This window comes from Astyanax mexicanus, chromosome 20 (assembly GCF_023375975.1).
Source record: "Astyanax mexicanus isolate ESR-SI-001 chromosome 20, AstMex3_surface, whole genome shotgun sequence".
In the NCBI taxonomy this organism is placed as follows: Eukaryota; Metazoa; Chordata; class Actinopteri; order Characiformes; family Acestrorhamphidae; genus Astyanax; species Astyanax mexicanus.
This window is the reverse complement of record NC_064427.1, coordinates 24,919,225-24,944,687: the sequence shown is the minus strand read 5'-3', so window position 1 is coordinate 24,944,687 and position 25,463 is coordinate 24,919,225. Positions and strand designations below refer to the sequence as shown.

Below are 25,463 nucleotides of genomic sequence, written 5' to 3'. Positions count from 1 at the left end.
GATGCAGATTTCATTTTCCAGCAGGACTTGGCACACTGCCCACCCTGCCAAAAGTAACAATTGGTCTTAATTTGATATTCTAATTTTCTGAGACAGTGATTTTTGAGTTTTCATTGGCTGTAAGACATCAACAATAAGAAAAAAACTTATAATAGGTACACTATTATAGAACACTTATAAATAGATCACTCTGTGTGTAATACATCTATATAATATATGAATTACCGAAATAGTAACTTTTCCCATTTTTTTGAGATGCACTAGTCTACAGAACCCTATATACTGTATCGGGAGAACACCTCTCCTCAGAGAGCAGAGCAGCATCAGGCAGCATCCTCCCCTCCCCCCTTCCTGCACCTTCACTGCTGTCTTACATAACTCCCCCCTTCAGGAAGCTGCAAAGTGACAAGACTGAACCGCTCCTCTTTTCTTTTCTCTCTTTTCTCCGTCTTTCCTCACAGTTAAATTCCCAGGAGTGCGAACCTACATTGATCCTCACACCTACGAAGATCCCAACCAGGCCGTCCACGAGTTTGCTAAAGAGATTGATGTCTCCTGCATCACAATAGAGCGTGTGATCGGAGCCGGTGAGTGAGCGAGCTCCCCGCAAAACAAAAAAGGAAAGAGAAACAAGAGGAAACCTCGGGAAGAATTTCAATTAGGCTTTAGATGCAATGTTATGCTAGCTATGCATCTATAGTGCTCAGGAAATGAAAGGTTGTTTTGACATCTCCCATCATATTTTGCATTCAGTTAACATTTATATACAGTACCAGTCTAAGGTTTGGACACACCTTCTTATTTTTGTCTGTATTTTTCTACATTGTAGATTATTTTAAAGACATTTAAAAACAATTAAGGGACACATATAGAATTACAGAGTAAACAGTAAAACATGTGTTTGTTCTCCACCAGACTCAATCCTCTGATCTAAACCTGATCAACTAAGATGGTGATTTGAGGTGATTTAATTGGGATGAGCTGGAGCGTCACAGCATGTAGGAAAAACAGCAACTATTGTTCAGCACCTCCAGGAACTCGTTCTTTCAAGACACTGAGAAAACAATTCCCTCATGAAGACACTGAGACTAAAATATATCAAGAGTCACCATTTGTCCTCCGAAATAAATCTAAAGTATAAAACATATTCTGGTTTGTTTAACACTTTTTGTTTACAGAATAGTTCTGAATGTGTTTCTGTAAAGCTTTAATATAGTCATTAATATGAAATATACAATGTAAAAAATCATAAAAAGAAAGAAAACATATTAGATAAGAAGAAGTGTGTCAAAACCTGCTCACAGGTTTTTCCAGCAGTGATACTGTGATGTTTAAGAACACAAGCAGCACTTCTGTGTCTGATCCACTCATTACCACCACGCAAATAATACCTGCTCTATGGTGGCTCTTTGTCAGAGCTAAGTCAGATCTGAGAAGCTACATTCTGTCCTCTCTCTCTCTCTATCTCCGCCTCTCTCTCTCTCTCTCTCTCTCTCTCTCTCTCTCTCTCTCTCTCTCTCTCTCTCTCTGTGTATCTGAGTGATTGACTGCTGCTCTATCTGTTTTTTGGCAGGTGAGTTTGGGGAGGTGTGCAGTGGGCCGCTAAGACTGCCGGGAAAGAGAGAGATCATGGTGGCCATCAAGACCCTGAAGGCAGGCTACACCGAGAAACAGAGGCGGGACTTCCTGGGGGAGGCCAGCATCATGGGCCAGTTCGATCACCCCAACATCATCCACCTGGAGGGTGTGGTCACTAAGAGTGAGTAACAAGAGCCACACTTTTAGGACCATATTTTTATTGTAATGGATCCATGTTTGTAATGTGACCAAATTATTGTGGACACCTCAGCTACTGTATTTTTCACACTATAAGGTGCACTTAAAATCCTTAAATTTATTATTATTTTTATTTATTTATTTTTGTTCAAAAAATTGACAGTGCACCTTATAATCCAGTGTGCCTTATTTAAAAAAAATTGTACCAGTCAGGTTGTAAGGAGCAGTAAAGTCACTCTGCTGAAATATAGCGTTATACAAAAGTTTTAGTAAAGTTTCTCCAACACCGAGGCTGGAGCAGTATTAGCATAAGCATTAGCTAGCTTTTTAGCCTTTCAGAGGTGAGTATATCGGACTGTAGTCAGCATGTTTACCGTGTTTAAACAAGCTACATGGGACGCTAGCTTATTGCGCCCTGGGTTACCAGAACACTCAGGGTTCCTCAGTGTAGGGCTGTCAAGCAGCATTTACTAGCGCTAAGCGCTTCTGCTAAACACACTAAAATATTGGAAATCTAAGCTTACTGTAGATTTCTCTCCTGAAAACTGTTTATTTGGGTGAGTAAAGTGCTTTCGTTTATTTACAGTAAGCTTAGATCATAGACTGTATATAGCTGGACAGAGCATCGTCTCTTAAAAGTGAAGCCACCACAGGTCGGGCGTCCCCTGCTGTTCGGTTTCAGAAAGCTGTGTAACCCCACCCATCCCCATAGGTTTCAATGGCAAAACAGACAACTTTCAATTACGTTTTTTTTCTAATATACTTTAATTCTACCTCCATTATTTAAATGCAGCAGCTAGTGTAACTTCTGCTTATATTGTAAATTTTTTATATACCCACAGAATTAGTTTAAAACATTATTCAGCTCTACTCAAAAAAGGTGTGGCTATTGTAAAAGGGCTGGTTATGGGTGGGACCAATAACAGACCGTCAGCTCCGCTCCGCTCTGCAGTCTGTGACCACGAGGCAGCCCTCAGGGGCGGGGTTATTTAAATGAGTGGGCTGTCTCTCCACAGTCTTTCTCCCTCCTCTGGTCTCTACTGCGCAGAATCGGGTATCAGGATCGCCAACATGGCGGAAGATTTTGGCCTTATTTTCATTGAATGAAAGCAGTGCTAACCGGGCTTAGGAGCAGTCTACAGGCCGATAATACTCACCTCAGAACGGGGAAATAGCGAGCACAGTTAGCGGGTAATGCTAATGCTACTCCAGCAGTGCTAACCAGGGTTAGGAGCAGGATACAGGCCGATAATACTCACCTCAGAACGGGGAAATAGCGAGCACAGTTAGCGGGTAATGCTAATGCTACTCCAGCAGTGCTAACCGGGGTTAGGAGCAGTCTACAGGCCTATAATACTCACCTCTAAATGGGGAAATATCGGTTAGCAGCTAATGCTAATGCTACTCCAGCCCTTATGCTGGAGAAACAAACTGAAACTCCTGTATAATGCTGTATTTCAGCAGAGTGGCTTTACTGCTTCTTAATACCTGACTGGTAAAATTCATACATAAAATGCACTGGATTATAAGGCTCACTGATAATTTTTGGGAAAATGAAAGGATTTTAAGTGTGGCTTATAGTGCGGAAAATACGGTAATCCCTGTCTGAGAAATGGACCACAAGTGTTTACTTACTTGGTAAACCACTAAAATTGAATTAGAATACTAATAAAGTTAGATTTCTAATTAGTTTTAAGTTATATCAATAGATGCATTAATAAGCAGGCGTCCCAATACTTTTGTCCATATACCGTAGTTCATTATAAACCCAAAAGTGTTTTCTCTCTGGCATCGCTGCACATTATGTAAATACATCAGCACTGCTAATGATTATTAATGGGCTCTCTGCATCAGAAATGAAGGAGTAATATTAGTTTATGAGTCCGGGGAGGGAGGTGTCCCATATTTATGCCAGCGGAGCACTTTATACTGTTTATAGCAGCTTTGATGAACTGAGCCTCTTAGCCTTTACGCTTTATACACTCTCTCATAAAGTCCAACACTCAAAGTAATGCTCCTGCTTTACTGTCCTTTCATCTTCCAGGCAAACCGGTGATGATCATAACAGAGTACATGGAGAACGGATCTCTCGACACCTTTTTAAAGGTGTGTTCTCTCTTTTCATTTCCTCTTCGTAATAAATAGGCTGTGAAATGGTGCTGTACTCCTCTGTGATTCTTTTGTCTGTAACTGCTTAAAAAAAAAGAAATACAATGTGTGTAACTTATGCTTAACAGAAAACTGTACAAAAGTTCAAAGCTTTGTCATAATCATACATTAATCATATTAATGTCATCTATTATATAGTAAAATTTGTATTCCTCTCAGATGATTCCTTGTGTGTGCACCTATTTTTTGACAATCTCTCTAAACATTCGTTCAATGTACACTGATATACAGTACCAGTCAAAAGTTTGGACACGCCTTAAATTCAGTGTTTCATTAATTTAAAATGTGCGGTATTTTAGATTAATACTAAATTTACTTAAATACTTAAAACCAAGCTGTGAAGAAAATCATATGGAATTATTTAGTAAAGAAAAATGTGTTAAACAAACCATAATATGTTTTATATTTAATATTCTTCAAAGTAGCACCTCTTGCTTAACAGCTTTGCACATCTTGGCAGCTTTAGTAGATAGTCAGCTGGTATAAAAACATTAAGAGACCACTTCAGTTTCTGAATCAGTTTCTCTGATTTTGCTATTTATAGATATATGTTTAAGTAAAATGAACATTGTTGTTTTATTCTATAAACTACGGACAACATAAAATCTCATAAAATTCATGAAAAAAAGTTGTTACATTTAGAACATTTATTTGCAGAAAATGAGAAATGTCAGAAATAACAAAAAAAGGTGCAGAGCTTTCAGACCTCAAATAATGCAAAAATAATAATAATTATTTGGTGGAATAACCCTGGTTTTAAATTACAGTTTTTAAAATGCATCTTGGCATGTTCTCCTCCACCAGTCTTACACACTGCTTTTGGATAAATTTATGCCTGCACCCGTGGTGCAAAAGTTCAAACAGTTCAGTTTGGTTTGATGGCTTGTGATCATCCATCTTCCTCTTGATTATATTCCAGAGATTTTTGATTTGGTAAAATCAAAGAAACTCAAAGAAATTTTTAGGTGGCCTCTTATTTTTGTCCAGAGCTGTAAGTCAAGAAAAAATACTTTAAGAAATTAAGAAATGTATGAAATTGGCCCCTTAATGCTTCATATTTTTAGTATTTTGGTTTGTTTAACACTTTTAAGTTACTACATGATTCCTTATGTGTTCCTTCATAGTCTGTATGACTTCAGTGTTGATTTACAGTGTAGGAACAAAATTAAATAAATAAAAACACTGACTATGAAGATGTGGCCCAACTTTTGACTGGTACTCTATATGAATGGGAGCTGTATCAGTTTAATTAATCGATATCTGTTTATGACTCCTCCTGCAGAAGAACGACGGTCAGTTCACGGTGATCCAGCTGGTTGGTATGCTGCGTGGCATCGCCTCGGGAATGCGCTACCTCTCCGACATGGGCTACGTGCACCGCGACCTGGCCGCCCGCAACATCCTGGTCAACAGCAACCTGGTGTGTAAGGTGTCGGACTTCGGCCTGTCTCGAGTGCTGGAGGACGACCCGGAGGCGGCCTACACCACCCGGGTACGTGCTGAGTCATGCTAGCCGGCTAACGCTTTCACCCCCTGCGCTATTAGCCAGTACTCTTGATCCATCTGTGTCACAAATTAGTTGAAAGCCTCTCAGGTCTCGGTCTCTGGCGACCCGGCTTTCAATATCACTGCCTTTATTTCTCTCTCTCTGTCTTTCTCTCTCTCTTTTTTATTGCTTTCCTTTCTCTCTTTCACTTTAATTCATTGATAAGAAGAATTTATTATACTTTAAACTGCCATTTCTTTGTGTGCATTACAATAAATGAATAAATGCACAAAATCCTTTGTTGAAACACAACTTTTAATCTCTTTATCTCTTTAATCTAATTCTGAATGCAATCAAATCCTCACAGCAATGATGCTCCAAACTCTATCAGCTTAATCAAGCTTTCTCTGGACAGTATAGAGACAGTTACTCCAACAAAAAAGCTAGATATTCTTTTGATTTTAGAAGAACCAATAAATAATCAATCATTGCAATACTTTAAAACATATACAGACACATATTTAGACACATATTTAAGGAATCTTCATGAATTCAAAATTGCATATCTGAGTAAATAAGTGCTAATTTACGTATTTACTCAGTTAAACAATAATATTAATAAATACGTACAAATAAATACTAATAGCAAAATATTAGTCCTTAGGTTAGTAATTAGGAACTCTTGATATCAGAGCGCTGCCAAATGACTAAACTGGTGCAGCTATCCTGCCTGGAGAAACATAAGAACAGCACTTTATCTGAGGAGCTCCTGCTGCTGTTCCTTACTGTGTGAGAATTTTTATTCAAATAAAATAAAAAAACAACTGCAAACAGAGATTTATTCACTCAGAAAGAGACGAAAGTTATTACGCAATCAATGCACAGCTCAGAAAAAAAGTTCCTCTCATCCCCTACATAACATTATCTACATGGCATTATCTCTCTCTCTCTCTATCTATCTATCTATCTATCTATCTATCTATATATATATATATATATAGATATTTTTTTTTTCTTACACTGCTTCTCTTTTTCTCTCACTCTCTCACTTTAATTCATTGACGAGGAGCTTGTATTGAACTTGAAACCGCTGTTTCTTTGAGTGCATTACAACAAATGGCTGATAGTGATAGAAGTGAATAGTGCTACTGTAGGTGAATATGCTCATTTGTCGTGGTTCGTCTGAGTGAAGCGCGTGTCTGCGGCGGGGCATCGGGCTCCGGGCTGAATTAGCTATTAATAAACATGGAGCCGAGTGATGCTGGCTTTGAAAGAGGGATAATTAGTAGCTCAGCATCAGCTGCTGTAATTGGTGCCGGCGTGATTATTTTTTCCCTTTTCATCATTTCCACCTTGGCGTGTCACAGTTCTGTGTGTGTGTGTGTGTGTGTGTGTATTTTGTATGTGTGTGAGAACGAGAGACAGAGAGCTGTCTAAGGAGTAGCAAATTGAGACGTGCTCCACTAATAGCGTACGAGAGGCAATGCCAGAATTGCAGAATGGCAGCTCCAGGACAGCCAATTAGCACCAAGAATGCTAAAACATCCATGAGTGTGCCGCATTCTTCCTGTCACCACATCCACCACCCCCTTCTTCACCCACCTACCCACCAACCCCCCCCCCCCCCCCGGGGCTGTAAAACTGGCAGTGGTAAACGTTGGTAAAGATGTTTTGTCAGGAATCGTTTCTGATTGAGTTTGTTAATGTTTGTCACTCAGGGAGGGAAGATCCCCATCAGGTGGACGGCTCCGGAAGCCATCGCGTACAGGAAGTTCACCTCAGCCAGCGACGTGTGGAGCTACGGCATCGTCATGTGGGAAGTGATGTCTTACGGAGAAAGGCCGTACTGGGAAATGAGCAATCAAGACGTAAGTTACACACTGTTTTCTCACTGATATCGTTTACCATTTACCATATTTTTCGCACTATAAGGCGCACTTAAAATCCTTTAATTTTTCTAAAAATCATCAGTGCACCTTATAATCCGGTGCACCTTATGCATGAATTTTACCAGTCAGGTTGTAAGGAGCTGTAAAGCCACCCTGCTGAAGCACAGCATTATAAAGGAGTTTCAGCAAAGTCTCTCCAGCACCAAGGCTGGAGCAGTATTAGCATTAGTGTTAACCGCAGCGCTAGCTCTTTTACTGTTCAGAGGTGAGTATATCGAACTGTAGTCTGCATGTTTACCGCGTTAAAACGAGCTACGTGGAATCAACCACTAGCTGATAGCGCCCTGTAAGGAAACAAAAGTGCTTTACTCACCCAAATAAACAGTTTTCAAGAGAGAAACATGTGCAGATTAACATCCAGCGCTCGTTTGACTTTGAAAGAATAGGCAAGATCTGCTATATTAGAAGGGAAACATGGGGACACCCTTGTTCCTTACTAGCGTTGCTTAAAATTGACCTTATAAAAATAATAGTAGCACATTATTATTTTTTATGCAAATTAATTACACCACAAAGGAAAAAAAAAAAAAAAAAACGTTTCCTCTATCCAATCTGTCATGCATTCTTTATTCCAGTGCCCACATTGGTTTTATCTCCCCTCAAACATACAAATATATATTAGTATTTATACATTAAAATATCCACTATAAAACTTGCATCTTAGTTTTATTTCTGTATATTTTTTTAAAATGATTCATGTCTTTTGCTGCACTTTTTTTTCTTTTGTTCTTCTCTTTAATTTTGTTCTGTTTCTCTTCCCCTCCCCTTTCTCCTCTATCCCCCTCTCCATTTTGTTATATAATATATCCTCTATATTTTGTTCTATAAATAAATAATAAAAACTATGATCACAAAAAAAACTTGCATCTTAAAAAGAACAAGTGTGATTAATCGCAGTTAATCACAGAATACTGTTTTGATTAATCTTATGAATTTTTTTAAATGATTGACACCACTTATAAAAAAAATGAAACAGGTGTGTGATGATTAGCATTAAATTAATTTATAGAGAATTCTTGAATAATTATAAGTTCAGAGTTAAATCCTGGTGCGTTTGATTAAAGAGCTAAACTGAATCAGGATGGGAACTGAAACCCTTCGCCGTGGTGCAAAAATAAAGTGTGAAATGCAATAAGCAGAAAATAATTATTTTCAGTTCTGCATACACAATATTAAAAATTCTATTTTTTTTCTCATCCACCCTAAACTCACACACTGGCTCTGTTTCTTCTGGAGCTGGAGATATTAAACAGCATTTCAGAGGCTGCTTAATGAGTCTTCTCACACGGAATTGTTCTGCTTATCACGCTGCATTGCTTTAAATATTCATATGCTCAGGATGTAAATTGTAATTGATTTGCTCTAAAATTCATTACAGAACTTATTAAAATTTCACATTGTGTAGCAGCACTTCTGAACACAGCTCCACTTAACTAACACTGAAGGCAAGTTCCATAACATGCTGGAAATTTTCTTTCACAAAATAATGCGAAAATATGAATAACTGAATGTGACCTATTTTTTTTACAGTTTATTACATTGTGTAGCACCCAGTGAATCCTTGTGTTCAGGCACCATGATTCATGATCACCATGACCAAGATCCACAGTTTGTTGTGCCATACGAAGCTAGATCACCTTGGTATTCATTATTGGCACTTTGATAGCTCAGTGTTACGTTAATGAGGTCCTACAACCATGGGATGGATTATCGCATCCATAATTCATAGTATTACCTCATTTAGGAGGGTTTAAGCCTCTTCAGAAACACAGATGCTGTAAAGTATCATATAGATACTGTATATGTAGCTAGTATTCACTTATTCACACTGTAAATACTAATATACAGCTCTGGAAAAGAGACCAAAAAGAGACCACTTCAGTTTCTGAATCAGTTTCTCTGATTTTGCTATTTATAGGTATATGTTTGAGTAAAATGAACATTGTTGTTTTATTCTATAAACTACAGACAACATTTCTCCCAAATTCCAAATAAAAACATTGTAATTTAGAGCCATTTTATTAGCAGAAAATGGGAAATGGCTGAAATAAGAAAAAGAAAAAAAGATGCAGAGCTTTAAAACCTCAAATTATGCAAAGAAAAAAGTTTTAAGAGTCCAGAAATCAATATTTGGTGGAATAATCCTGGTTTTTAATCACAGTTTTCATGCATCTTGGCATGTTCTCCTCCACCAGTCTTACACACTGCTTTTGGATGACTTTATGCTACTCACTCCTGGTGCAAAAATTCAAGCAGTTCAGCTTGGTTTGATGGCTTGTGATCATCCATCTTCCTCTTGATTATATTCCAGAGGTTTTCAATTTGGTAAAATCAAAGGACCTCATTTTTAAGTGGTCTCTTAATATTATTTTTTTCAGCGCTGTGTGTTTGAAACGCGTGCAGTGAGTTCCTGATGTTATTTTTATGAATGAACTGAGTGGTGAGTGAGGGCTCTGGGTGAGATTGAGTCCCAGTTGATCTCTCCTAGTCATGCAGTCTGGCAGTGCTGTAATTGCTCCCTCTGGCCATTTTAAAGCTGTGTGTGAGTAGTATGTGAAATGTGATTTGCCACTGGGGGGCTGGGGGGAGGTGCAGGCCAGAAACGGATGGAGAATGGGGGCAAATCCTGGTCAGAATTGACATTATTGAACATGGGGAGGGGGACTGGGGGTCACATTAAGAGTGGTTTTAGTGGAGTGGAGAACTACTAAGTAGTACATTAAATATCATTGTGCTTTGTTGCAATATAGTTTCAGAATATAATGTAGTAAAAATCACGGGATAGCAGTATTTAAATTAAACTCAGGGGGTGGCTTGGGAATGGCCACACCTGTATAAGTTGTGAGGTGAGAGATTGAATCCTGGCAATTGTGCTTATGGAATTCGATGTGGTCTAAGTTTTATCTTTACTGCTGAAACCGAACTGCTGAGACTTGGTCCAACGTTAAGCTGAGCTAAAGGCTAAAGCTATTGCCATGTGGGTCAGCCAGACCTTTCTTTTAACAGTTTTTTCAAGTTTCTAAGAGCCTTTTGAAAGTATAGGAAACAGTACTCACCGCTCTCTGGCTTCATCTGTGATTTCTCTAAAGAAAATACTAATATTTTTTAATAGATACAGAGTTCTCTGTGTTTCTGTTTCTGTGTTTTCTAGTTATTATGATGATGAAAGTGTGAATGTGCTGTAAATGTGTGTAAATGCTGCAGTAGAGAGTTACAGTAGTAAAACGGTTTTGTAAATGAACATTTTTTAAAAATTAATTTCCAAAGCTCTGTTTATTTATACTTACAATTTATGTTACTTACCAGCTGTAAGCTGTTAACCAATGACTTGTTTGCCAGTTTTCAGGTGTTTTCAGGAGAGAAATGTGTGTAGATTAACATCCAACATTAGTTTTAACAATTATTATTTTTTATTAATTAATTAAGAATTGGAGTTTTGGTAATGTAGGTGCCCCCCAGCGGCAAGACCTGCGGAATTAATAGGGTCCTCTATTATCACCCACCTTATTTTCTTATTAAAATACCCTATATTAACTGAAACATAGGACATCATTCTTTTTAATATGCACAACTGGTGATCATTGTTGTTTTACTGTGTTAACTGCACTTCCTCTGTTACACACACAAACTAAAAATAACTGCACTTTTATATTTTATACATTGTTTTATTATTTCTACTGTATTGTTCACCTGTATCATATATTTGTTTATCTCTTGTGTATTGTGTATCCCTGCTGCTACTGCATAGGAAATTTTGGCAGTGTTAAATCAACACTGTTAGTGTTAAATCAACACTTATTAGTGTTAAACTTTACACTCTCAGTGTTAATTTAACACTAACAGTGTTGATTTAACACTGCCAAATTAACACTGCCAAAAATCAATCAATCAATCAATCAATCTATCTATCTATCTATCTATCTATCTATCTATCTATCTATCTATCTATCTATCTATCTATCTATCTATCTATCTATCTATCTATCTATCTATCTTTTATTTAATGATAATAACTCTTGACATGATATTGGTGGCTGGTAATGTGTGTAATAATGCATATTTTTAAATTCGCTGGGCTTATTTGAGTGGACCAGGAGGTGTACTTAGTAGTGCCGCTTAATGCGTCCTGTAATCTGGTGTGCCTTATGTATAAAAATATACTTGTTCATTGCTGGTATACTTGTAAGTCATTTATTTTATTATTTATCACACTTGATTTTTATACACTGGATGTTGCACCATTTCTGGATTTTTCTACTGGACCTAAAGAGCTTAAATGGCAAAAATAAAGTGTATAAAAATGGGGGTGTTCTAAAACTTTGACCTGTAGTGTATATGTTAAAGTTTCTAGGTTACCTAACTTCGTTAGAATTAATAGCCCCGGCAGCTCTGTTAAAAACATTTTAAACTGAGCATGCTCAGAACATCTGAGCAGCACGTATCGACAGGGAGCAGCACTCGACAGCATCAGACTGAGGCAAAAGCTGGAGTGGAGTGGAGTGAACTTGGTGAACTCTGCTGGAGGAGCTGCAGTGCGAGTCTTTCAGATGTGTAGAAAGCAGAATTTCATTTGGCAGCGAGCGCTGGGTTTTGCAGAGAGCATGACGTATCAGGCTATAGCATTAAACATCAAGGAGATGCGAATATAAAGCTGTTTATGAGCCTCGATTTTTTTTTTTTTTTTTTTTGTAGCCAGTCTTCAGCCAACTTTCATCTGCAGGATTGCTTTTGACATATTATATACGCACCACGTCATTAGCAGCTGATTGGCTGCTGCGCTGTTCTGCGTTGTTGCTGGCAGTTGTGTTTTATCTTTTATGTGGACGCTGGTGTGTGTCGTGTGTCAGTGGCAGCCGCGGAGAGGAGCAGTGGGTGAGAGTTGGGAGTGTTGACTGGAGTGAAGATGGAAAGGAGGACGCCACGCTGAAGTTTTCTCAGTGTGTCCCTGAAGGAGGTGCAATTTCCAGTCATGTTTTTATCAAGCAGCGCTGACCTTTTTCCCCCCTGCTTGCCTGCCAGTGACGGCTTCATCCCGGCCCCAGATCCCCCTCTCCCCTCCATCATTAATCTGTTTCACTCACACTTGGGAAAGAGAAAGTTATTTGATGTTTTATTTAATGCCTTCATGAGGGTTGCCTCAGATCTCGCCCCGCTCGGCTTCAGCAGACTCCCTCTCTCTCTCTCTCTCTCTCTCTCTCTCTCTCTCTCTCTCTGTATCTCTCTCTCTTATTCTCTCTGTCTCTCTCTTTCTCTCTCTCACTCACTCGCTCTCTCGCTCTCCTTTTTTCTCTCTCTGCGAGACTTTGCCGTCGGGGATTGGTTTCTGAGCTGCTCTTGTGTTGGCTCGCTCTTTTTTCAGCGAGTGTGGGAGTGAGGGGGGTTTTGTTAGAGGCTGAGAGAGAGAGAGAGAGAGAGAGAGAAAGCAAGAGAGAGAGAGAAAGCAAGAGAGAGAGAGAAACAGAATGAGAGAGAAAGAGAGAGAGAGAGAGCTGATAGGTCGGCATCTCACCCAGTGCAGCAGTCAGTTCTCACCTCCTGGCAGGCTTCTGAAACCTTAAATAAACACAGAAGATGCCAAAAAACAAGCTCCCAATTTAGCCTGATGCAACAAACACAAGGCCTGATGGGTTGTTTTCTCGGATTATGTGAAGTTTAATGTGATGCAATAGTTGCATTTGCTTTAATCTGCTTAAAAGAACAGTCAACGTATTGCTCCACTTTATTTGCATGAAATGTTACAGGCACAAACTGAAGACACCTGCTCACACCTTCTAATATAATGCAGTTCTAACCATTATAATGCAATTAATAATAATAATAATATAGTGATGGCCGATTATGACTTAAAAAAAATCTTTGAATTTTCACCAAAAATTCGATTTTCGATTACAATCGATTTTTTCCCTCACCTACTAAAAATAAAAATACAGATAACAAAGAAATGGTTAAAAACTAGGTTTACCTGTAAAAAAAAAAAAAACTATTTGTGACTGAAAATTGAGAAATAACGCACTAACGAGTCACAGAAGAAACTTTAAAGAAGAGATTGTTATTGTTTTCTACAATTAATCACGGATTCTCAACAGAGCGCATTAATGCTTAATTTCTATCTAAATACAGTATATGCTTTTCCCACTGGGTGTTCGTGTCGAAAGTGCTGGAACTTTTTTCAGTGTGAGCTCATTCCTCAGACTGTTTAGAAAATATGCACGCATTGGTCAAGGCAAGGTAAGATGCATAAACACTTATATATGGATAAACTCTTCAGAAATTAGTATCATAGTGGATATTTTAGATTAAAAAGATAAAATGTCTGTATGTAAAATTACAATTACTCCATTTTGAAAATCACATTAAAACTGTAATTTGAATTAACCGAATTCATAGTGAAAATCGTCCAGCACTATAATAATAATAATAATGATAATAATAATAATAATAATAATAATAATAATAATAATAATAATAATAATAAGTATAGTTAGGCTCAATGTCACAGTAATTACAATAATCAAATTATCATGCAATATATGTACATGGCTCCAATACTTTTTGTTGACCTCAATATTATTGAGGAAATCACATTACTTACATTATGAGTAAGTTTGTTGACTTTGTTGTATTTATTATATTTATTTTATTTAGTATATATTACGTTCTTTTATAATCCAGTGTCAAAAGAATAATTCCTTATTCATTTCAGTAGCAAACACAGCAAACCAAGCTGAGCTGTAACTTGATAGAAATCTAAATAATATCATGAAATAAAATTCATGAACTTGTTACGCTGTTGTGGGGAGGAGATTTTGTTTTTTATTAATATATTTTTAATTATTTATATATCTATTCATATGTTGTTACTGATATGTCACATGGCATGGCCCAAACAAACTTATTTAGGAAACACATTTAGGAAAGACTAAGATCTTTTTTTTTTTTTACTTTCGTTTGGCTTTCTTTTAAGATCTCTTTTCTTTTCCCTTTTCTCCTTTTCTCTTTTTTTTTCTTTTTTATTTTACCCACTGTTACTGGTCACCCCTCTACAAAGGTGCGACAGTGAACTGAGGTTTAGCTGGGGGTTTTGGCCCAGATCCACCAGCTCTTTCACTGCAGTTTCCTGGCCCTCTACTGGTGGTTGGTGGTATACGCTACTTTCTCACAGAACTGCAACTTCTCATGTTAAAACGTTGTTACACTTATTGCCAAATTGAGCATCCACTGGAACAATCTGCTTCGTATCTGTGTTCACTGTCTTCTACTTTCCAATAGTCTGCGCTATAAACTCAATCAAGGCAGTCTGAGACACTTTGTCTGGGGAAATAGACCAGGACTCTTATTGGTTTAGAATAGTCTGGTAGGAGAATTAAACCCTAATATGTTCCAGGGAGAGAAGTGTTGTTACTCACTATGCTATACCAACTGTTCACAATTTTAGTGTGTTTTTAGGAATGGGAAAAACAGGCCAAAACTCATGACTAAATGTGTGTTTTTTGTGTATATTTGTGTGTGTGTGTGTGTGTGTGTATCAGGTGATAAAGGCTGTAGAGGAGAGTTACAGGCTGCCGGGGCCGATGGACTGTCCCACAGCTCTCTACCACCTCATGATGGACTGCTGGCAGAAGGACAGAAACAGCCGACCCAAGTTTGAGGAGATTGTGAGCTTACTGGACAAGCTTATCCGCAACCCCAGCAGCTTAAAAAGCCTCGTCAACTCCTCCAACAGGTGAGAGAGCATCTCACCATCCTTCCCCATGCAGTGGATATTAGAGCTATTACACCAAACATTGAAGTAAAAGGACAGAATAGTTTAAAATCCTTTCATTTTCCCAAAAAATGACAATGCTCCTTATAATCCAGTGCACCTTATGTATGAATTTTCTACCAGTCAGGTATTAAAGAGCAGTAAAGCCACTCCACTTATGTACAGCGTTATAAGGGTGAGTTTTCAGTAAAGTTAGCAGCTAATGCTGCTGCACCCAGCCTTAGTGCTGGAGAAACTACACTCAAAACTCACCCTTAGACAAAATATTGGAAATCTAAGCTTAGTGTAAATAAACGGAAGCGCTTCACTCACCCAAATAAACAGTTTTCAGGAGAGATATCTTTGTAGATTAACATCCAGTGCTGAAAAATACAGTACATGTGACTTGAGTAGCACTCCTGAAATAAAATAGCACTACTGAAGTAAACTCATGATTAGAGCAGCACCTCTGAGGTAAATGTATTGTTCTTTTTTGGTTTGTCTGCTAAGTTATAAAATGTTAAGCCAGACAAAATTAATTTAGGCTGTTTAATGTATTAATTGTTTAAAAAAAAAAAAGGTGACCTGTGAAAAATGTCTCGTCCCTGTTTTCTGACTTTATTTTATTACCCTCATTCTAGATCCTGTAACATAAATGCAAATATTAGTTATTTATGGCGTTTTACCGTCTCAGGCTGTGAGCATAAAAACTGTGTCATGTCTGCGAAACGCTGATAACCCGGTGTTAACAGCCTTTACTACACGGCTGTCACGCAGAATCAAGATTTAATGACACTTGAAACAAATAAGCTCCGGTATTTTATGATTTAATGTTGAGTTAAGCGGAAGTGACAGCGTACAAATGACTTCCAATTACGGTGATTACATGGTATCAAATATATTTTCTGCATTGTGAGCCGCTCCGTGTTTCCTGCATGCCGGAATCATCTATTATTCACGATTGTTTTATGAAATTATTGTTATATTTAATAAGAAATTGATTTAGAGTGAGGGGATTTGGTTTGTGGGCGCCGCACATTAACGCTGTAATTCTGCTCTGTTGCCTGACGTGGCAATTGCTGGACCTTACCTTGCTAGTTAAAGTGTCTCTGATTATTATATTGATTTTGCATTCATCTTGTAAATAGGGTGTAATTTTGTAATCATAATGAGTCTGTCCTAATGTCACAGCATAATAAATATCAGGAGAAATAGTAAGACTTTAGCGATTTGTCTCAGTTATGGGTGATTATTTAATTAAACAGTTTTTCGAGTAATCATTTTGTTTACAGTTTTTGATTTACAGTATCTCCAAAAGTTTGGGAACAGCCCTTTTAATGAATGCCTTCATTAAAGAAACTTTAAGTTGCACTAATTTCTGATAATACAAATGTGCAAATGCACACATACAGCTTGTCAAGTCCCTGTAGAGAAGTACTGCCAATAGAATAGGACCCTCTGGAGCAGATATACATGATCCAATTGGCCCCATGGCTTAATCCAGGTGTGGCAAATAGAGGGGTATAAGATAATGTTTAAATAGTAAGCTAACTAAGTTAAGTAAAGCTAAGCTGAGTAAACAAAACTGTAATAAAACATAGAATTTCTTCAAACGAGTCAAACGAGTGCAGGATGTTAATTTAGACAGATTTGCCCAACAGAGCTACACTGGGAACTCGTAAGTGCCACAATCCGCTTTACAGCGAAAGAGCTAGTGCTAGTGGGTAATGCTAATGCTGCTCCAGCAGGGCTAGCCGGGGTTAGGAGCAGGCTACAGGCCGAAAATAGTCACCTCTGAATGGGGAAAAATATGAAAATAGTTTGAAAAATACAGTACTTGAGTAGTTTTTGCCATAATATGGATTAGAGCATTACTTAAATAATGCCAAAATAGCAACGTGATTATGTTAAAAACATTTTTACAAAAGAGAAATCATAGTGAATTTGGTGTGAAACTGTTGTATAATATTATGCTGAACATGTTTAATTTAATACATAAGCTCTTATTGTGTTATAAAGCATTTCCAACATAAATGTTCTTTTAACCTATTTTTTTTTAACGTTCCCCTAAATGAAGAATTACTCTTGCATTATTACATTACATTAAACTGCAGTCAAGCCATATTTAAACTGAGTAAAATAAATAAATTAATAAATAAAAAACGTGTAAACCTCCAGCTTAGACATCTGCCTTTTCCAATTCATTTCTGTTTATGTGTTAAATTAAGGAGCACTCCATCAATTTACGGAGTAAAAGATAAACTTCACGCTGTCTTTATCTTTACTGTCTCTATGCAGCTCTCTAATGTGCAATTTATGCATCCATTTGTTCACCGGTCCATTTGTCTTTCCCACAGGGTGTCCAATTTATTAGTGGAGCACGGCAGCGTGGAGCTCTGTGTGTTCAGCTCGGTGGGGGAATGGTTAGATGCCATAAAAATGGGTCGATACACCGAGCTTTTCATGGAAAGTGGATACACTTCGCTGGAAGTAGTCACTCAGATGACCTTGGAGTAAGTCCCCCGCTGTCGCTGGGTGCCGAGGGGGTCGAGGGTATTGTGTGCTGTACATTAGCAGCCAGTGTAACTACATTAAATTGTTGAAAGCAACAATTGTACAATATTGTTGCCATCCTCTCAATTGGGCAGTTGTTCTTCACATTATTTACAAAATTTCATGATGAATTGAGCAAAAGAAAGGCTCTAAAACAAATTGGATTATTTTTTACATTGACTTCCATTGACAAAAAAAAGGTTTATGCTTTCCTTTAAAACGTTGCCAATTTTGGAGATACAAGGTTTGTGCATAAGGTATAATTAATTAACATATATATACTATCACATATAGTATAGTATATATATATATATATATAGTATAATAAACCCCTATTTTGTTAATACAGCCTGTTGAACATATTACTCACATTTGATGGTTAGTTAGACGATGATTTTTAGCCTCATATTTCTAAGCTTACAGAAAGTATCCGTTCTTTGTAAAGTTTAAAATAAGCAAACTTTAAAATAAGCCCTTTTATATACTGAATAGATATTATAACATTCCTAGATCTTCAAAGGATGTCTTCTGTGTGTGCTATCAGCCTTTAAAACATTATTAGAGTCAAGTGAAGTTCTGAGGATGCTGTGAAGATAATGATCGTTCTCTGATTGGCTTCTTTCTGCAGGGATGTGAGGAGAGTGGGAGTGACGCTGGCTGGGCACCAGAAAAAGATCCTCAACAGCATCCAGGAGATGCGAGTTCAGATGATGAACGCCACCATACCTGTCTGAGGCTGCCCTTAGACCTACTGAAGCGACAGTAGTAGCCTAGCACTTTTTTTACCGTGGACACTTATTTATTGAATGGAACTCTCTTGAACTACTGATGGGAAATGACTTGATGATATTCCTGAGCGACAGTGGGGACGGGCTGACGAATTGGCGGCTGGACGGCTAAAACAAGGGTCTCTGTGTGTAAATGCACAGCTCGTCAGCGTACCGACGGCTGGACGAGTTTTGTAAAAGGACCGAATTGGACGCTAAGCGGATGAGAAGAGTTTGGAAAAGTGTGGCACATCTCCAGGTAGGACCGCTGACCAGGACCACTGTCAGGAGTCTCTGGGCCGAATGTATAGCACTTTTTCGCAGAAACCTCATGCAACAATGTTATTACCTCCAGAAATACAGCAGAACCTACAGCAGAACCTACTTCAGCTGGATACCTTATTCCTCACCACACCACTCTCGGAGCGAAGGTCATGCAGTAAGACTGTGAAAACCATATCATTTGGTTGGAGGAAGAAGCGGCGGCCGTGTATTACAAAGCAATATTAGATTTGAAGCTTGATACGCGTTTCCTTTTCTTTCTTTCTGTCTTTCTTTCCTTCTTTTCTAATGGAAAAAGCAATGGATACGTATGTACAGATTTCATTTTGCACAGCATATGTGTCTTAAGGGGGATATGTGTGAAGTATGATGCTTCAAAACTGTACAGGACTGTACACAGATCAAGCCTAACATTATGAGCACTTCCTTGTTTTCACACTCATTATCAGACTCGTTAAATTTTTTTTAGCTCCTGGTGCTGGTAGAAGCGGCTCAGATGCAGCAGTACTGCTGGAGTTTTTGAACACCTCCTATCTTACACTCTGCGCAAGGTGCTGCAGTGAGATGCTCATTGCTATCTTACACCCCGTCAACAGTCTATTTTCACACCTACCGCCTGCGTCATTTAAATATCGAAGGCACTTATGAATATATTTACGCTGATAAGCGTGGGGGGGCTGAAAATGAGGTGTGTTTAGGTCAATTTCTGGCATATTGCTATCTTGGCAATGGAAAACACATTTGCACCACCTGACCGATTTTTACACCAACAATAAACAGAATTCAAAATTAAATATCATTGCTGTTCTTGTAAATGCCCTGCTTGCACAACTTCACAGAAGTGCAGAAGTGCTGCGTCATTAAAATACCAATTCGCCAAAGGCAGAGCACACCTCCCTCTTAAAGGCAATGTGAGGCAAGTGACACGCCGATTGGTTTATTTCACGCTACGCCCAAAACACGTCATAATTAATTAAGAGAATTAGTACGCACAAGGCATACTTTTCCTGTCATTATGATAGCAAAGACACACCGATAGGCCCTAAATCAAGATGCACCGTGCACGTAATCTACACAGATTTCTCTCCTGGGTGATTAAAGCACTTTTGTTTATTTACAGTAAGCTTAGATTCACTAATTTCTCCAGCACTAAGGCTAGAGCATTAGCATTAGCGGCTAACCACTGTGTGTAACGGTAAATACGGTTACAGACTACAGTCCGATATACTCGCCTCTGAGCAGCTAAATAGCTAGCGCAGTTAGCGGCTAAAGCTTGTGCTGCTCCAGCAGTGCTAGTCGGGGTTAGCAGCAGGCTACTGGCCGATAATACTCACCTCTGAACGGGGAAATAGCGGTTGGCAGCTAATGCTAATACTGCTCCAGCCCTGGTGCTGGAGAACTAAACTGAAACTCCTCTTTAACGCTGTACTTCAGTGAAGTGGCTTACAAACTTACTGCTCCTTACAACTACGTAAAAACTACATATGAACTACATATAAATTCACACATAAGGTGCACTGACGATTTTTGTGAAAATTTTAAGTGCACTTTATAGTGTGAAAAATACAATATAAAGAGAAACAGAGCAAACAAGGACATGATCATAATATTAGGCTTGATCTGTGTTTTTTTTAAGTGTACGTGTAAATAGTGTATAGTTAGATAAAACTCCCGATAAAGAGAAAGATCCATCCATGTTCATGTGGGGTTCATCCACTTTTAGCCGCCGGGAAACGTTAGTAGGTCTATACAGTGTACAGAACTTTCATCATGGTGAAGAAACGCTTATAGTGCTTTTATGTAGCTCATCGGTTACGGCTGGTCCTTTCTACAGCACTTGATATGTGAATTCTGGAGGTGATCTTGGGTGACGTTGATGCGTATTCATTTCTATTTATTTAACTCTGCCCGGAAGGATTATCTAGCATATATATTATACATTTAAATCTCAAAAGGATGCATTTTTGTGCAGTTATTACTGATAATATTTGCTCTCAGACATACAGTATTTTTAAATAATGAAGAGCTTGTAGCTTGTTTGAATCTGTGCTTTCCAAGAATGTTAAATCTCAGACTGAAGATCAGCTTGGGGTGACCCTTTTGGATTTGATTTAGGATCTTATCTAATGCTGAGTCTTAACATTAGGTGGTTTAGTGAAAATATGGCTCATTTTGAACCATATTTTTACTAAATATAAAATAAAAAGGTCAGAAACACAACTTTTTTTGTACTTAACACAAGTACAAAAACTCAAAAAAGTCCGGTCCCACTTTATAATAAGTGTCTCTAATAACTGTATAGTTACACATAAATGATCCATGTAACAAAGGTGTTACTACTGGCGAAGTACATGTTTTTACAGATTTATTACAGGTGTGCAGATTATGTAATTTCTAGGGCTGTTAACGTTAAAGCGAGAACGCATGCGATAAATTCAAAATCAGTAACGGGTTATTTTTTGTTTCAATGAAAAGCTCCAACACGGACAACACAACGGCAGAGGAGACATCCCAAATATCAAATATACTACTTTTTAATCAAGCTAATCTGCTGATAAGGTGCGGTTTAATCTGATATATTAGCCAAACGCTGTCTTTAAACAAACACTGTCTTTGCCGCTCCATGCTGTTTACACAGTGAGCGCAGTATGTGCAGCGTTCACTGCTAGCATCCACGTGACTCTGAGCTGCACGTCCTATTAAAAGCACTGTATTTATAAGCACAGCGGCAAATGTTTTGTGTTCTGTGTTAAAACAGCTTCACACTGTACAGATATACGTGCTGGAACACCAGTAGTTGAACTATAATTACATGGATTGTTAAAGTGTAAGTACACAGTTATTATAAAGTAGGACCAAAAGTTCTTCCATGATGTCTCAGGCCTAATTCTCAACACTGAAAATACTTTATGGTTGATGTATTAAAATAAACCATCTTACTAAAATAAACTATCTTAATAATTAATAACATGGCTACTAAATGTCTAAGCCAGTACCACCATCATATCAGATTCAACAAGGTAATTTACATTGTTTTACTGCATTACATTGTGGTCATCATGCAAAAACCTAAAATTTCACGAAGAACGGACCAATAGAAATGCTCCAAAATTACTTCAGAAAATTATTATTGAATATTTTTGCATTTGCTTCCACTGATAATTTTTCCTCTTTGATGTAATATTGGTCAGGGAGTATACATTGTGGCCAAATAAAATTGATTATAATGAATGGACCAATAGAAATGCTCCAAAATACCCTGGAATAAAATATTAACTTCCATTGAAAGTTTTTTTTTCTTCTGTTGTAAATGTGCCATTTTAGAGACACAAATATGTGCATGATATCCGTGACGATATGCGCATTGACAACTGCAAATAGTTTACTTTTTATTCATGTATTTTTTTGCAGACAAAAAATTTTATCTCTAAAATATCAACTTTGTGGGAGAAGGAAGAAATTTTTTTTTTTTAACAGAAGTCAATGTAAAAGGTCAATTTGGAGCATTTCCATTACTTTAATTTAGTTAATCGCCACATTTTAATATAATATATAAAAGAAATATGAGAGTTACAGTTTATCAAAAAGTGAACAGTAGAAGATACAAGGTTTTTGCAACAGCATTTCAATTGGCCCATTCATCATGAAATTCTGTTACAATATAAAGAACAGCAGCCAGATTCACATCATGTCAGAAAGTCAAAAATTAGCTAAATTAAGATACAATGTTTTTCCTTCTCTTGTCTGATGGTGAAGATATATTGTTCATAACACAGTTCTTCACACCTCATATGGAAATGAAGAACACAATAAAAATAGCAAACACTGATATTGTAAAACTATTTTACAGTAAATAACTTTATTGTTTTCCTGCGATCAGCACCTTAGTCGGGTTTTGTGAGGACGCCTCGCTCGTGCTGAGCGTCCTGATGTTTTCTGCTGAATGTGTTTCCAGATGTAAATGATATTTTTGATGCTTTCTTTTCATCTCCACCAGTTATGACCAATTAGTTTTGTAGTTAAGGGGGCAAGCGCTGGAAAAAAAGTGCATATTTATATTTTCCATGTTGATTTCAGTATATTTGGTGCAGTGTTCTCTAAAATGAGAAAGCATAGTTCTTATTAAAAGTTATAGCACAATAAAAAAATCTAATTGAGCAGTAATACAGTATTTATTGGTTCTGTTACGTTTTTATATTTCCTCTATAAATATATTCACACACACACACACACACACTCTCTTCAGAATCAGCTCTTAGGAAAAAATATGTTTTGGGGGTTTTTCAGTGTTAAATAATGTTTACAACCGAGCCAATTTGTGAAATGCTTCAGAATGGGAACGTTTGGAATACTCTGTGTATGTTATGCGGTGTTATCTTGTGAGTGAGGTTGCCGCTCATGGCAAGGCTACAGTGTCATGTGTCCTAGTGTATTGGGAATACATCATAGAAGGCATTACCACTCACAGTGGACAGCGAGCGCAGTGGGTGGTAATGATTGTGACCGCCGGTGTCTGGCTATAATTGTCCATGTTTAATCTAGTATACTCCACATGCATATCCTGCATGTCAGTGCAGTGTTCTTTAGCCCCCCCTGCAGGATTTGACTGAAAAGTCATGGGACACCATACAAGCTCACAATTGTCTCAAATTCTACAATAAAACAGATTTTTCAAATATTTTAATGTTTTTTAACACATCAATGAGCATTTTTTGCAACATAATTACTGCTTTAATTGGTTACATACTGTAGATTATACCATATTTCCCTGTCCAGTAGAAAAGTACTATATTTTTCGCACTATAGGGTGCACCGCATTAAGCTACACTAGTAAGGCACAGGAGTGTTGCAATGTTTTCCTTCTAATTCAGCAGGTCTTTCCAGTAAGTTTAGATTTACAGATTTTCACTAAAGCTGGAGCATTAGCAGCTAATCACTAGCACTAATGCTAATGCTGCTCCAACAATGATAGCCAGGGTAAGCAGCAGGCTACAGGCTGATAATACTCACCCCTCAAAGGTGGAGCTAACTAGCACGTAGTGCAGTTAGCGCATAATGCTACTACTGCTGGAGAACTAAACTGAAACTCCTGGAGTGGCTTTACTGACTGTTAAATTCATACATAAGGCACACTATCAATTTTTGTTAAAATTAAAGGATTTTAAGTACGACCTTACAGTGCGAAATATATGGTACAGTGTTAAAAAAACAACATTCACTCAAAATACACCTACAATACATTTTTTAAGGGTTTTCTATTTATTTTTTCATTTTTTTTTATTATGTACAGCTTTTATTTGCTAAACATTCTTCTATTAAGCAATTAATACAACTCCACACGCAATTACATAATATTTATGATGATTTAATGATAAGTCACCATGGCATACATGTGCAACTGATGCACATATATGATGAATACAATAAATATGATAAATATCAACAAGAACCAAGAACCAAGTTCAAAAATAGTAGAAGATAAACAGATAATTTGTAACAGAATCCATAAACCCTGTTAAAGCAGCCGTGTGCATGGTGTTGAGGTGTAGTTTGGTAAAAATAATATATATATATATATAAATATAAATATACATTTTCTCAGCATTATGTTTTTGAATCTCATAAGCCACAATCTGTTGCGAGTAGGTTCATAATTGTTCCAGTAAAAACAGTATAAAAGAAGGTAAAAGCACAGAAAAATAGGTGTTGTGATGATTGTCTACGCCCTTTTACTGTAAGTGTGTTTCGTTTGTGTACATGTCTTTTGTAGTGTAATATATTAAATTTTCTATTTTTTTCTAATAAACTGAAGTAAAATCAACATGTCGTTTGCCCTTTTTACTGTGATGAGATGAAATGAAATTAAATATACACTGTATTTCTATTTGTTGTGGACAGACATCCTTTACAATGATCAGCTAAGCTTTGGGTTGCAGCTTAGCCAATCAGCTCTCCCTCCTGCCCTGCCTCTAAACCCATACATCACCTAGTGCCCCTCCTATACTACCCCTCCTAATTTTTTTTTAGCATTTTAAAAAATTTGAATTAAGGGTGGAGTCAGCAAAAATCAGGGGATTTAGTGCCCCTTTAACTTACACATGGTGCGCGGAACAGTAATGGGCTGTGATATAGGACACACTCTCCAGCCTTATCTCTAAATAAATGCCATTTTCAACATTACAGACTGTTAAAGTTAAAGAGTTAAAGAGATACTTCAGCCTCATCCACACTAACATTCATCTGCTGGATGCGAGGCATATGTTCAAGTACCATCCACAGTTATGTTGAAGAGTTTTTCTGCATCCAGTAAAAGAACAGGAACCTCGTTGACTCCAAACACTTATAAAAGACGCAGCGTGAGCAGGTGTTGAAGCAAGTGCCCATTGACTTCAGTGAGGAGTGTGTTTTTGTTTTTGTTGATGATTTTATTGTTCTTTTCCCAGAACAGCCAAATGATTGTTTGGGTTAATTAGGGTTTATTAATTGTAACCACACTTGTTTTAGATGTGACTTCATTTCTTTATGCATAAATGCATTTAAATAATATGACTTGTGAAAAGTAATTATAATGTATAGTGTGATATAAATTGTAATTAATTAAGTATATACACAGCTCTGAAAAAAAAATAAGAGACCACTTCAGTTTCTCTGATTTTGCTATTTATAGGCATATGTTTGAGTAAAATGAACATTGTTGTTTTATTCTATAAACTACCGGCAGCATTTCTCCCAAATTCCAA

At 37.4% G+C, this 25,463-nt stretch overlaps 1 protein-coding gene across 2 annotated transcripts in view; it reads left to right on the top strand.

The window, feature by feature from the left end:
* LOC103045667 (ephrin type-A receptor 5) overlaps positions 1-25,463 on the top strand; it is a 382,833-nt gene that overhangs the window by 99,909 nt on the left and 257,461 nt on the right. The window contains exons 10-17 of one of the 2 annotated variants that reach the window (XR_007427358.1): positions 462-587; positions 1,574-1,759; positions 3,821-3,882; positions 5,228-5,437; positions 7,150-7,299; positions 14,910-15,103; positions 17,479-17,634; positions 18,303-21,282. Coding sequence is in view for 1 of the 2 variants with exons in the window: in XM_007254078.4 (XP_007254140.2) it covers positions 462-587; positions 1,574-1,759; positions 3,821-3,882; positions 5,228-5,437; positions 7,150-7,299; positions 14,910-15,103; positions 17,479-17,634; positions 18,303-18,408 (1,190 nt within the window). In the remaining variant the exon portion in view is untranslated. Of the gene's footprint in view, positions 1-461; positions 588-1,573; positions 1,760-3,820; positions 3,883-5,227; positions 5,438-7,149; positions 7,300-14,909; positions 15,104-17,478; positions 17,635-18,302; positions 24,545-25,463 lie in introns of those variants that run through there. The other variant, XM_007254078.4, reaches the window with a different exon arrangement.